This window comes from Mastigoproctus giganteus, chromosome 2 (assembly GCF_048544385.1).
Source record: "Mastigoproctus giganteus isolate SK-2022 chromosome 2, ASM4854438v1, whole genome shotgun sequence".
Classification (NCBI taxonomy): Eukaryota; Metazoa; Arthropoda; class Arachnida; order Uropygi; family Thelyphonidae; genus Mastigoproctus; species Mastigoproctus giganteus.
In genome coordinates, this window is record NC_143576.1 from 199,846,112 (window position 1) to 199,861,331 (window position 15,220).

Genomic DNA, 15,220 nt, shown 5'->3' on the forward strand with positions numbered 1-15,220 from the left:
AAGCACTTTATATACATAGTATTAGTTTTTACTTCAGCAGTAACATTAACAGAATGGAAAAATTTACATTTCTCTCTATACATTAAAAATATTTTCCTCCTAGTGATATTTATTCGAACCAATGGTAGAAGAGGGCAGGGCAATTACATCACTACAAATGCGCAGGTAAATAACTACATTGTTGTCTTCCATTGAAAGACAACTGCCTCAAAAACGTTCACCAGCCTCGTGCACGTGCTCACTCTGTAATATATGACCATGCATGGCATCATTTGATGTTCTATTTTAATGTCAGCTGAAGGAGGGACCTGATATAGTTTGTATATTTGTAAATAGTTTTGTATGATAGGGTATTGTATTACCCTATCACTCCTCTATGATAGGGTACTACAAGTCGATGCCTATGGACAATCGCACAAGAAGGCAATTTCTGCTGGTGTTCTGCAAGGAGTCCTATCTGGCTTATTATTTACAGCCATCATTGCGCCTCTTGTCTGTAACAATGAGAAAATCATCACCTATGCAGATGATATAAAAATTCTAATTCCTATTGCTTCCAACAATCACCTTGAAGCTACAGCAAGCATTAATAATAGTCTTATCAACATCGCCTCTTACCTCAAACAGTATGGACTCTCTATCAACCCACAAAACTAATGGTGTTCTCTCTCAGACAAACCCCACAATAATAGCCCCAACACTCGATAGAACTGTAATATCTGCCACTCCTACACATGCGGATTTGGGAATAGTATTTGACCCAAAACTCCAGTTTCACTCTCATGTAGACAAGCTCACTTCCAGAGCAGCCTCTCTCCGATGGCTAGCTAAACAACAACTAATTTATGTTAAAGAGCCTCGTTTAATTAAGAAATTCATCAGAACAATAATCTATTCTCCACTCCTCTATGCTGCTGAAGTGTGGGCATCAGCAACTACTACAATGAAGAAACCAATCCTCGCTGCAGAATTCTGGCTACTTAAATGGGCTGTCTCCCACCACAGGACAGAACTACAGCCTTAGCTACTTCACTGGGGATGCAGCGACTGCCTGATATCATGGAAATACAATGACTGATAGCTACAGGTAAAATGATCACAGGTCAGATCTCAACACCGTCCATTTGGGATTCGTGTTACTGGCGAATACCCAAGCCAGAACTTCGGTCAACCCTGATGCTCTGCTCGAGGAATCGGAGGCTTCATATCTCAGACTGCTTCCTCCCAAACCAAATGCTACCTGAAGTACAGCACTTCGACGCTGACTTGCATAGGTTTTGCAGCAATAAAACCTACAGGAAAGAAGTGTTAGCAGCCTGCTCCAATCCCAGAATTGAATAAGAAGTTCATGCACCCTTCACACCATCTGACAAGCTCCTTGTGCCACGACAAAATTCGTTTGACAGAGAAGTGTCATTCATGTATATTAGATATTTTATTGTAAATAAAATTTTTAAATAATAAAATTGTAAATAAGATATTTTATTGTAAATATAACCATATGATGTAACTTGTAAATATAGTTAATACTGGGTAACGTGAGGTAGTGTAATGGCATGTTTACATTTTTAATTTTACAGTGTGCATTATCCATTATCTATTCTGATGTGAGCATTATCTATGTGCATTATCTATTAACTAATTATCTATTCTGATGTGGGCCGTTGGCCGTTACGGGACAATTGCAACTTCACTTAAATCTATGTGTACATTGTATTCATTTAGTTGCAATAAAGATTTTTTTTTCTCTCTCTCTCTCTCTCTCTCCCTCTCTCTCTCCTTCTCTCTCTCTCAGTATTTTGTAAATATTTTAAATATTTGTATAGTTTGTAAATATTTTAGTCCTGTTCTTTCAGATGCAACAATATTCCTCATGCATTATGGAAATGAAACAAAAAGGCCTTTTCCTAAGTGACATATGTAAACACAGGTAAATAATTGCATAGTGATATTTATTCCACCTTGAGAATGCCACATAGTGGGGGGGGGGTAGCCAATGGGAGACGAGGGATGCAGGTCATGTGGTACAAGTGGGCGGGGCAATTACCTCACTACAAATGTACAGGTAGGTTAGGTTAGGTACTGATCCTAGTGGCATAGTGTTTAGGTAAGGTGCCACCTGTGGTTTCCCACATCTGCACCATCAGTACCCTTGTGATGAATACAGAACCTCTGTAAAAGCCAGAAAAGTGTTGTGTGTTGCATGTGTAGTTTAGTGTTGGGTTCTGTTGTTTGTGCTGGCTTCTTGGCCCCCTAGTTGGACTATGTTGCCTGCCACCACCACTGGGAAGTGAGCCAGGCTGTCCACAGTATTCTTGCTCTCCATCAGGGGTTGCCTAAGCTTCCTGATGGAGAACAAAAGAAAAAAAAACATGAGTGAGGGAGATAGCTGAAGGATAAGAATAAAAAGGGGGAGGAAGAACATCAGTGTGTTTCGATAGGTGTCTTACATAGAAAAGAATTGATTACCTCATCATACCTCTACATTTTACATAGAAAAGTATGCACAGGGGTTGGTGAGCAAAGCCCCCTATTATTCGTTAAATAAACTTTCTTGTTCCATTAATTCTTTTGTAATTGAACTTATACCAGTAATAAATAAATATTATTTTTCACTGGTACATATTTATCAATTTTTTAATTATTTATTTAATATTAAAATTCCAGTTTAATGTAGCTCTGGGAGGAATGGCTTTTCTTATGCTAACTCAAGATTTTTTAACTAAATGGAATTTTTTTCAAACTTACTCACTTTCTTATCTTCTTATAAACTTAATTATATAATTATGATAAATAATTTATTTTATTATAATTATATAGAAAGTCCTATTAAGAAGATAAATATTTGATTATGAATAGTTTCTCTAACTATTCATAACTATATAAATAGTTAAAGGAACTGTTTTTACACAGAGAAATACAATTATAATATTAAACTAACTTTAATATATTAATGACACATGAAATAAATTTGGTTAAAAATGGTTTGGTTTATCATTCCAAACTGACTAGTTTGGAATGATTTGAAGAAATGGATAATGCATTTCTTGAAACCATGCCTTCAGCACATTATTCAGTTCATCATGTGAGAAAGTTTTTTTTTTTTTTTCTCTTATTTGCTCAACTTTGACTCTGACTTCAGAACTTAGAAAAGACTAATTGTTTCATGTATGTCAGTGAGTGAGTAGGAAGATGACTGACTTGATTGTCTAGCCTAAAGGCTAAATACAATCAAGTTACATGTTTAAGGAAACTATTTTGCCTGTTTGTAACATGATTATATTTGTTTTTGTTATGTTTCATTCCCCAAACAAGCCAGCTCTTTGCCTCTTGCAGGCTAAAGCTTACAACAGGCAGGATGCTTGCTTGTTTGCAAAATGAAAAACTTGTATTACAAAAATTTACCCTCTTGAAATAAGTCTTAGAAATTAATAATTTCTTGGGAGAAAGACATATGGGAAATAACTGATTCTAATAATAGATTAAAAAACAATGCAACTCCACATAAATTTTATAGGCAAAAAATAAGAGTTTATTAAAACTAAAGAAAAACTTTACAAAAAATATTTCATTAGCCTAACTAACCCCAGCCAAATAGGCCAAATGCCAGTTTGATTAAATTTTAAAATCCTTATGGATATTGTTATCAAGTACAGGAAAGAAAGTATAAGATGATTGTTATAACAAATGTTGCACTATCTTTTAAATTAAAGAAAACTTTGAAATGAAAACAAGCAATGAAAACATTTCTTTTGAAAGCTATTGAAATGTGGTTATCACTTTTTGAGAGAGGAGGAAATAGTTTTATCATTAAATACTAATCTGAATTAGATGGAAATTAAAAATGAAGAGGGGCATGCGTTATGATGTACACTGTGGAAACCAACAGCCAGTGAAGTGCTGTGTCCTTCAGATTGCTACCTCAGGGGGCTCATATCTGGTGAGTATGGGCTTGGCACACTCAGGGTCCTGAGTTGGATATCATCATTCTTCTTTTTCTTGGTGATTCCCTTCTACTTTTGACTCTCTCTCTCTCTCTCAGGGTAACTCAGAAATTTTTTTTTGGCTGGTGCAGCAAAAGCCTCAGGCTTCCTTGCACCATATGGCTAATAATAATAATATGGGTCCTCCATCTGCTCTTAAAATTCCTGACACCTTGCTTTTCAGACTGCTGCATATTTCAATAGAAGCAGTGCGAGGATAATTTTCACCACTGCCTACAGCTACCATTAAGTATTAATGGTAGCTGCAGGCAGAGGTGAATATCATTAATAAATATTGAAATCATTATTAAATAATTTAATCATTGAATCATAAATTAAAGAAATCATCAGAGAATATCATAAATTAAAGAAATCATCAGAGAATATCATTAATAAATACAGAAAACAATAATGGGCTGAGAACCAAACCGGGGGACTCCACTAATAACGGTTCCCATTGACAACCATTCTCTGTCTCCTCCCACTCAACTATCCCTTTATACATAGCAGTAACTTGCCTCTAGTGTTACACTACTCTACTTTGTACAGCAGTGTTCTATGAGGAAGTGTATCACAAGCTTTTCTAAAATCTAAGTGTATGATGTCAAAAATATTTTTGATGTGAAAACATTTATGGCAGCACTAGAGTAAAATCAATCAGTAACGAAATTTTCTTGGTAATGGAAATGACGTAATTGATTGTTAATGAATTTTTTATGGAAATGATGCAATTAATGTCACTTCCTATTAGGTGGCTGTTAGATTTTAAATGATGCAAATGACGAAACTTCCTAAATGGCACTAATGATGCTAACTCAGTCACTAACATTGATTTGGTAGAGTAAGCAGCAGTAGTAATATTATGCAAGAATAAAAGCAGAATATTATGCAAGAAAGTGGGTAGTAATATGCAAGAATAAAATGCAGACTTTAATAAAATCTGCTTCTCAAGATTTTGATCAACATCAACCTTCTAAATAGTGTAAGTTTCGATCAAACTATTCAAAAATTTAAATGGTTTTACTCTAGTGCCACCATAGATGTTTTGACATAAAATAAAACATCTTTCGTGCATACAGGGTACACATGCTGCTTTTTTTTTTTTTTATACAGTTTTTTTTTTTGTTTTTGTTATTCTATTAGTATTAGTAATGGCAAATGATGCAAGGAATCAAGCTTATACACCATCAGCCAAAAAAAAAAAACCTTCCCATATCACCTGTCCATCCCCTCTAATACTTTGTTTAGCTCTTCCTTGAATTTATTCAAACTTCTCACTTATACAAGATGAAAGTTTGTTCTGGAATCAACTACCTGCTGGCTGAAGGCAAATTTCAACACATCTATCCTTCCTCAATTTGAGGAAGGATAGATGTGTGTAGTCTGAGCAAGAGGAAGGATGCCATCAAAAAAGATAACAGAAATCCGTCATCTAATTCATGAATTATGGATTGTTGAAGAGTGTATGCATAATTTTGACTCACTCTGTATACTGAATTCTGCTCTGTGTGCACAGTATTATTTGGAATGACTACTGATCCTAAAACAGGAATTTGAATTTCAGCAAACTGCATAAACTGATAGATAACTTGAGAAGTAATGGCAATGTGCTGCATGTAGTTCCTGGTATGTCAAAGGTAAGATGGCAGATTTCTTCCAGTTCTGGATGAAAAGATCACAAAAGTTGCTAGGGCCAAACTGAGCCTTTTCTTATTTTGCACTGTATATATTGTACTTGTACCTTACTGTGAATATCAAATGACAGTATATAATGCATTTAGGTTAGGTCCCCCACCCCATGAGTAGGAAGAAATGTGTCAGGTGAATATGGCATATGCATGTTGTGACTACTATTTCGTCTTGTTGGTTTTGTCTGAAATTTGAGCTTCACAGCTGGGGTTCTTGTTTAATCTGCAGAAGTTTAATATTTATTTGATATACCAGAGGGTAACATCCCTTGTTATTCATATGTTTCTGTGCACTGGTTTTATAATCAATAATATATGGTACCAGGAAATGTGTTGTTTAATGACAGGATGGTTTATAGATTGATCTGCTTTCCATTAAGTAAAATATTACAGAATCAACTTGACCAATTATTTTCATGGAAGTGCAACAACTTAGATCTGATTTGATTAATGATGGGATGAGAAGATGGAGATTTGTTTTGTTATGCCGTTACCACACTCTTGGAATCGGTATACATTATGTGGGCTAGAGGCAATGTCAGTATTTTTGAAGGCAAACTTGATTGCATGTAGTTCAGTTGAATAGATATTGAATTTGAATGAGGTGATTGAGAGGTAAAATAATCAGGAAATATCACTGCTGCTCCCACATCTGTATACATATTTGACAACATTGGGAATTAACAAATGATTGGATGCATACAAATATCTGAAGTTTCCATTTGTTAAAGGGTGCTTTTCCCATTACTGAAAATAGTCATCACAGAGAGGGGTTTATCTAGTTTTATATTCAAAGAACTCATTAATTCCTTTAACATAGATAAGTGGGCCTATTTTAATTGTTTTTACTACCATGATGATTAATCCAAAGAGAGATGAAGTGGATGACTGAATTTTTGTTTTATAACCAAATATGTTAAGGCAGAAAAATTACAAATCATTTAAGAAGCAATAATTTCTTGGAATTAAAAGAATTATTACTATATAAAAAAAAAAGAAAAAAAAATGGGACAACATCCCTACAACAACATTGCTGTAGATAATAGACATTGTCTGTAATAATTAGCATTTTAGCATTAGCATTAGTAGAGGCATTTGATGCAAGAAAGCAAGCTTATGCAGCATCAGCCAAAAAAAAAAAAAAAAAAAGTAACATAAATAAATAAAAATAACCACTTCCACTTCACCCCTCTGTTCGTTCGAAATACCTGTCCAGCTGAGCCTTAAACTTATTTAGGCTATCAACTTCCACGACAAGGGATGGAAGTCTGTTCCACCCACCAACCACCCGCTGGCTAAAGGCAAATTTCCGCACATCTATCCTACATCTGTCTTTCCTCAATTTGAATTTATGCTCCCTCAGGTGATTTTTCTGAGCTAGAGGAAGAATAAAATAAATAAATAAATTTTCTGTTTATACTCCGGCACGACAACCAAGTCAGTAGAGTTTACAATAAATCGTCAATACAAATATTTATCGTATTTAGTAGTCACGGGCTTGAACCCCGGTGCACTCAAGGAACGCGTGCTATGCACCCTCGCTCCTGACCACTGGGCTACGTATCCCATCAGCATTGAGCATGCTCAAACCATTCAAGGCTTTGTACACCTCTATCAGATCACCCCGCTGGTGCCTAGTTTCCAGACACTGTAATTTGCAAAACTTAAGCCTTTCTTCGTAAGAGAACCCCTTTGTCCCATTCACCAATCTAGTTGCCCTTCTCTGTACTCTTTCCAGCAGCTCTACATCCTTCCTGAAATGAGGCCTCCAGGCCTGTATACAGTACTCTAGGTGTGGCCTGACCATTGCCTTATACAAGGGAATAATCACCTCCTTATCCCTGCTAGAAAAATTCCTATATATCATTGACAATACACCATGAGCTACTCTTGCAGCTCGTCTGCACTGCTCAGAGAACTTCATATCTGCCTGCACCACCACCCCCAGGTCCCTTTCATTCTCTACCACTGTCAGTGTAGTACCACAGAGTTGATACGCTGCTCTGGGGTTGCTGTTTCCCATATGTAGTACTTTACATTTGTCAATGTTAAACTTCATTTGCCACCTCGAAGCCCATCTGCTCAACCTTTCCAAATCCTGTTGCAGCAGCATAGTGTCAGTAGTGTCCTTGACAACCCTGCCAACCTTTGTATCGTCTGCAAACTTGGACATTAAGCCTGATATACCATCATCAATATCATTTATAAATACAGAAAACAATAAAGGCCCCAATACTGAACCCTGAGGGACTCCACTAATAACATTAGTCCACGATGAGCAGTGTCCATTGATTACCACTCTCTGTCTTCTCCCCCTCAACCACCCCTTTATCCATAGCAGCAACTTGCCTCCAATGCCACACTGCTCCAATTTGTGCAGCAGTCTTCCATGTGCAACAGTATCAAAAGCCTTTCTAAGATCCAAGTATATAATATCAAAGTTATTCCCTGCATCCAGTTCTTTTGTGACTGCATCATAGTATCCAATCAAATTGGTCAGGCAAGACTTCCCCTTAACAAAACCATGCTGTGTCCTAGCTATAACTGAAGTCTTGTCTAGATGATCCTGCAGTGCTTCTTTCACCAGTGCCTCCATTAATTTTCCGGGAACAGAAGTTAAACTCACAGGTCTATAATTACTTGTGTCAGCCTTTGATCCCCCTTTGTGAATTGGGGTCACATTTGCACATCTCCAGTCAATGGGTACCTCCCCTGAGTCCAAGGAAGCTCTCATAATTATGGCTAAGGGTTTGCTTACCTCCTTTGCTGCCTCCTTTAATATAACTGGATAGATCCCATCCACCCCAGGTGCCTTTCTTGTGTTTATCTTCAACAATTTCTCCTCCACTTTGCTCTCAGTTATTACAAGATTCTCTAGCTTACTGCTAGAATTGAATACACCTCTGGCATTCCCCTCGCTGAATAACTCCTCATGTGTGAATGTCGATGCAAAATATTCATTTAGTTTGTTAGCTACCCGAGCAGGGTCATCAACAGTTGACCCATCGATCTCAAGTGGACCAATCTGATTCATCCCCTTCCTTCTAGAGTTTACATAAGTAAAGAACTCTTTGCTGTTTTTCTTCGCATCCCTTGCCAAGGATCTCTCGTAATCTGCCTTCGCCTGCCTAACCTCCTTTGTAACTTGGTTACAGATCAACTTGTATCTATCATAGGCGTCCGTGTCACGTGTTAATTTGTATGTATCCCATGCATTTTTCTTCTCTGCCATATGCCTCATTAGTTCATCTGACAACCATTTAGGCCTAAACCTTGAACAATATTTCTTAGTTGGTATGTAAAGCCTAGTAGCTTCCACGATAAGTTCTTTGAATGCTTCCCATTTTGAATTTGCTGTTGGCAATATCATCAGTTGATCCCACTGTATAGAATTTAAATACTGTCTCAGTCCATTGTAGTCGCCTTTACGAAAGCAATACCCCTTCCCTTTACCCCTAATGGTAGTTACCTCTTTGAGTAACTCCCACTTCAGCACACTGTGATCACTGCCACCAAGTGGTTCATTTATCTGCAGATTCTTAATGCATGAAGAATCACTACTGATAATCAAATCAAGAGTATTACTCCCTCTAGTTGCCTCCCGAACATGCTGATGTAGAAAACAATCATCCAATAAATCCACAAAAGCCTTGCTACTGTGTGAGTGACCAGCCCCCGAATTCCAGTCAATATCTGGGAAATTAAAATCCCCCATTATAAGACTCTCTGATTTACTGGCCCACTCTATTTCTCCGAACAGTTTCTTATTATACTCATCAGAGTCATTAGGCCTATAGCACACTCCTACTCTCAATTTTGATCTCCCAATGCTTATGTCACACCAAACTGACTCGACACTGCACTGTCCAGCGATGTCGACTGGCTTCACTTCCTTGGATTTTATTAATAATTGTTATTATTAATTACAATTATTACAATTATTAATAATTGTTAACAATTTAAATAAACAACAACTTGCAACCATTTTTATAAAAATAGGCTGTTAACAAACTAAAATAACATTTTCCTACTGAGGTGAGGTAGGGATTCATTTGTTTCTGAACAGTGGCTTTCTCAGAACACTTTTCCCTAAAGGAGTCACATAAACTGGTCATTAAAATATAAATGAAAAAACCTGATTATTACATGATTTAAATGAAGTACAATGTATTGTTTAGTATCACATGTCACAGCAGAAATAGTTCTAAGAATATTCAGTTTTTCAAAGAGTTTACAAGTAAATTATGTGCTCTAGAAAGTTTATTTTATTGTGAAGTATTAATTTCCTATATTGCCTTTTATTATATTTAGATTAGTAAATAAAATTTTAATTTAAATCCCAAAAGGTTTATTTGGCCATTTAACTAATGCTATTTTTATTTTTTCTGCTTAGAATCAATAACAAACTGGGGTGATCAAGTGAAGAGCAGAGTTTAGATGTTTATAATAACATCATTTGCTGCCTTTGTATAAACAAAGGTGATTTGTTCTTTTGCCTATACAGACTATAAACAAGGGATGTTTTAAAAGGTCCTGCAACTATACCAAGTTGGAGTTTGTTAACTTGCTGAAAAACTCCAACTTGGAATTAAATGGTTTTGCAGTAACTGAGAGGAAAGTGGGGAGAAATTGCTGAAAATAAAAGTAAATCAGGCATCTGAGGCTGATGGAATTTATCTAATTATGTTAAAATTAGTGGCAAAAGAGGTAAGCAAACCTTTGATCATAATTATGAGAGCATTCTTGGTTCAGGGAAAGTCTCTACCGAGCGGAGACAATCAGAAGGAACCTCTCCTGATGGAATCGTGGTTAAAGGAATAATCCAATATGGCAATTGCAGCACAAATTTCTTAAGGGAAGATCTTGTCTGACCAATCTGATTAGCTACTATGATGTAATCACAAAGTAACTGGATGAAAAAGCAATTCTGCCATCATATACTTTGATTTCAGTATAGCTTTGACACTGTTCCATATGAAAGACTGCTATAGAGATTGAAACAGTGTGGCATTAGTTACTGCTATAGATAAAGAGCTGGCTTAGTGGCCTATTGTTATGAATAGTGGAGTTCCTCAGGTTTGGTTTGGTTTGGTTTGGTTTTTTATGGTGCATTGGGTTCCTCAGGGTTCAGTGCTGAGCCTCTTACTGTTTTCAAAATTTATAAACAATATTGATGAAGGCCTTTCATCAGTATTGTTTGCTGATGATAAAAAAGATTGGCAGAGTAGTTAATGGCAGGAATAAGGGTATTCTACTGCAACAAGACTTAGAGGTAAGGTAAGAAAGGTGAACTGCAGCCATTATCAATCCACTGCAGGATGGAAGCCTTCTCAACAGTTCATGTTGAGGGGAAATTGACCATAATCTTGCCACATTGGTCTAGTGTGAGTTGGTAGATCAACCATATTTGGCACTCAGGGGCTTGCACCCTGGTCTACTCAAAGAGCATGTGCTACTGCACTCCTGCTCCTGACAACTCGGCTATGGAGACCTACAGAAACTAGACAAATGAGCTGAGAGATGGCAATTGAGGTTTCCAGTGACAGGCTGCTGGCATAGTTCATGGGGTTCTGTTAATGATATAACTTGTATAAAATCTTTGCCAGAAGGAACAAGAAGGTGATCAATCCACTCTATAAGAGATGGTCAGACCACATCTTGAGCTCTATGTACAGATCTGGAAGTTTCATATTAGGAAGAATGTGGATTTGCTGGAACAGATACAGAGCAGAGCAACAAGATTAGTCATGGGCACAAGAGGGTTCTCTTACCAGCAAAGACCAGTTCTATAAATTGCAACATCTGGAAACTAGGCACCTGCGAGGAGACCTGTCTGAGGTGCTTCAGGCTGTAAACAGGTTGAGTAAACTAATGCTTATGGCATCCTTACTGTTTCTTGGATAATGTATATAAGGCAACAAATATAAATTGAAAAAGGATGGTTGCAGAGCAGATATGTGAAAATTTGCATTTAGCCAGAAAGTAAATGATTGTTGGAATAAATAACTTTTTAAATTTCCATTTGGTGTTTAGAAAGTGGGGTAACTAAGAATTACACAAATTATTAGAGAATGTGAACTTTGGCAGGTGCTGTATTAACTTTCTTCCTTGCATCATATGTCACTACTAACACTAATATTACATATGGTACTGTGATGTACTGGATCTAATTAGCAAAGTACACTTTTTTCTAGCTTCAGCTAGAAAAATACATTAGAAAAAGATTCTTTGCTGTTTATCTTCCTTGTGATAGTATAATAACTGGAGACCCTCTGACTGTAATTACTAATGGAGTATTAGGAGTATTAATGAAGTATTAGAGTGCCATAATCAAATTTGGAGCAAATAATTGCTCTATGTACTGTATTTGTATTATCTTGCATTGGTCACTTCTCAAGAAATGGAATAAAGGGCATGTAGGATGTTAATGTTTCTCATATAAATTGTGCAAAAGTAATGAATGTAGTCTAAAAGGATTATCATTATTATACTACATATGTATTATTATTTTTATTATTTTATTTTATTATTTTTTAAAATTAATTCCAGAAATTTAATATTCTATTTTTCTGGAGTGGGCTGCTCCTTTAGTAATAAATTTGTATTTGGCCTTGGATTGAGGGTTTCTTTTATGGAAAAAAGGTACAGTATATGCATACTGTCTTTTGTATCGAGAGTTTGAAACAATTTTATAATCTCCATTTACTAATGCAGTTAATTGTAGTTTGCAACTGTCATTCTGTTCTGTTTTGTTTTGTGAGTAGCAAAAAATTAAGTTATCTACATAAAGAGCTCTGCAAAACTGTTGGAGGTAGTTATTCTGTAATAATATTGATAGTGGTTGCAAATTATGTGGCATTCAAATCCTTGCAGAATTCATTTGACAGAATATTCATGAGAAACAGATTTAATATGCATATGATGCATTCTATCATATAGAAAATTTTAAATAAAAAGAGGAAGGTGAGAAAGTACCCTTGAAGGCTAGTTATGTAGATTCTAAACTTCCATGCAGTTATAGGCTTTCTCAATATCAGAGAAGACTGAAACTAGATTTTCTAAGTATATGGAGGTATTCCTGATACATATTTCTAATATAAGTGATCTGATGTAGTCATATCTCACTGGAATCTACATTTTATATTAGCAAAGAGTTTATTTTCTTCTACAAGCCATACCGATCATGTGTTTAACATTCTTTCAAATACTTTATAGAAGCAGCTGGTCAGTGCAATCATTGGTCAATATTTATTTGGATCTATTGGAACCTTTCCTGGTGTTTTTTTTTTTTTTTTTTTTTTTATGGGAGGCCAAAATAATTGCTATAACCATGATTCAGGGAAAAATTTCTTCCCTGAATATTCAGTTAAAAATTGAGGCTGGTAATTGTCTTTTAAATAGTATTATTTCAAATGACATAATAAATGTATGTATGCACATACACATGCACATTCACTAAGCTCCTGCTGAGCTTAAGTGTGTATCTCTCCCATCCCAGACTCTAGCAGTAATGTTCTTGTATTAGTTGTTTAAAAAAAAAAAAAAGTAACTTTCCATATTAACAAGTTGAGTGCATATCTTTTTTTGAGTATATTATTTAGGAACTTGTAAAGTACTCATAGTGCAATGATATTTAAGTAATTCTTCTTGATTATGAATTGAAATAGTAAATGATTCAAAATAAAGCTAGGCAACTTACATTTAGTAGACCTTGCAAAGCAGTCAAGCTTTTATCTCTCAAATAGAACATACAAGCTCTGGGGTGATGTGCATGCAATCTGGATACCTTGCAAATACCTGATTTATCACATTTCTGTAAAGAAAATTTTATGTATTGTAGAGAGTTACATAGCATTCACAGATCATGTAAGAAATTATATGAAACAATTATAAAATATTGACTTCACTAGAGCTTAACATCTCTGTAATATTCCTGCATAGAACTGCTAATCTTCCTCTGTTATGTTATGTTATCTTATAACTACAGTATCCTACTGATCAGATCCATATTAGTGAAATATTTTATTTATATACAGGGACAGAGTGACTATGATAAAAATGCATCCCTTTAGTCCCCTGGTAAACCACGAGTTGTCCACATATGAAATTATAAATAAATAGTGACTAGATCACACCAGAACAAAAGGTATGGAAAAAGAAATTAGCCACAAAAATGAGAAACCAGGGTGCATTTGGTACTGCACACAGCCAACAGGCAAAGCAAAGCTTTTACAAAAGGGGGGAAGCAATATAGGAAGAATTTTAAGGAACTTAGGTAGTGATGGTGGTGGAAGGCTTGTAATATTCTACATGAACATAAAACAAAAGGGCATTTTGAGAAACAGTTTTTCAAAACTTAAATAAGGAATGGCTTTAAATACTCATATAAATAAGTAGTTCATGCCTGAATATGTTGTTATTTGGTTTTTATGAGCATTAATAACTAAAGCCATATTGCTCCAGGGATATGCAGTGGTCATTCCCTGACCTTTCTGCATCCTCCGTATTTGGTGGTCATGGGCTCGAACCCCAGTCTAATCAAGAAGTGTGTGTGTGCTACGCATGGCTGCTCCTGCCCACCTGGCTACGGAGGCACCATGCCTGAATATGGATGGATGTCCAATAAGTTCATAAGTAATGTATGATAAAGTTCAAATAAAACCTAAATTATTAAGCTACATTTGAATTTCAAACAGTTAAATGCATAAAAATAAAATACTAAGGTATCTGGTCAAAGGGTATGTCTATTGCTGTCATACAGGGTGATTATAAATTGTCTGTACAGTACGCTGAAGTAATACAGCTTTAAAGAATTGCTAAAAATGGTGCTACCACTGTCTTTGCACATAACTTACTTGATTTTACTGTCAAATACTTTGTAATTCTTCAACCAAATTGACTGCACTTAAGCTGAAATTGATGCTTTCCATTGATTGATTTATTTGGATTGTTTTCATAAACTTTGAACTTGGCCATTTCTCAAAGTCAGGTGGCATGAGGTTGCATTAGTGTACATGTCAAAGTCCTTTTAGAATGATGCAGCCTGTGAAGACTTCCAATAATTTCTGCAAATGATTCACTGTGTGGCATTCTCTTGTCTGTCAGAAGAATGCATTCTGTATTTCAATGTCATTCAGCTGTTAAATAAATGGGTACAAAATTTCTGAACAATAATGTTCTGAATTGTTGCCTCAAAAAAGATGGGACCAATAATGTGTTCTTCCCAAACTTGCAACCCAAATGACCAATTTTTTTTTTTATCCATGTAAAGGTGTGTTATGGATTGCAGTTTTTCTGAACAAAGTGGATTTTCTGAACACCACTATCACATGGTTTGTGAGTTTATTTAGCCAGAGAGGCATAACCAAGCAACACCTCTGGTCACCAGTGATGTCCAAAGCATTATGGAATTTCAGTATTAGTATTAATAGTAGCAAATGATGCAAGAAAGCAAGTTTATACAGCATCAGCCAAAAAAAAGCCTACAGTTTCCATATCACCTGTCCATCCTTTTGAACAGTTTGTATAGTTTTTCCTTGAATTTATTCA

At 35.8% G+C, this 15,220-nt stretch overlaps 1 protein-coding gene across 1 annotated transcript in view; it reads right to left on the minus strand.

Moving 5' to 3' along the window:
- Positions 1-15,220, minus strand: part of LOC150089906 (uncharacterized) — a 550,032-nt gene that overhangs the window by 32,456 nt on the left and 502,356 nt on the right. The window contains exon 20 of the mRNA XM_090389700.1: positions 13,371-13,484. Coding sequence (XP_090245826.1) covers positions 13,371-13,484 — 114 coding nt within the window. The remainder of the gene's footprint in view (positions 1-13,370; positions 13,485-15,220) is intronic.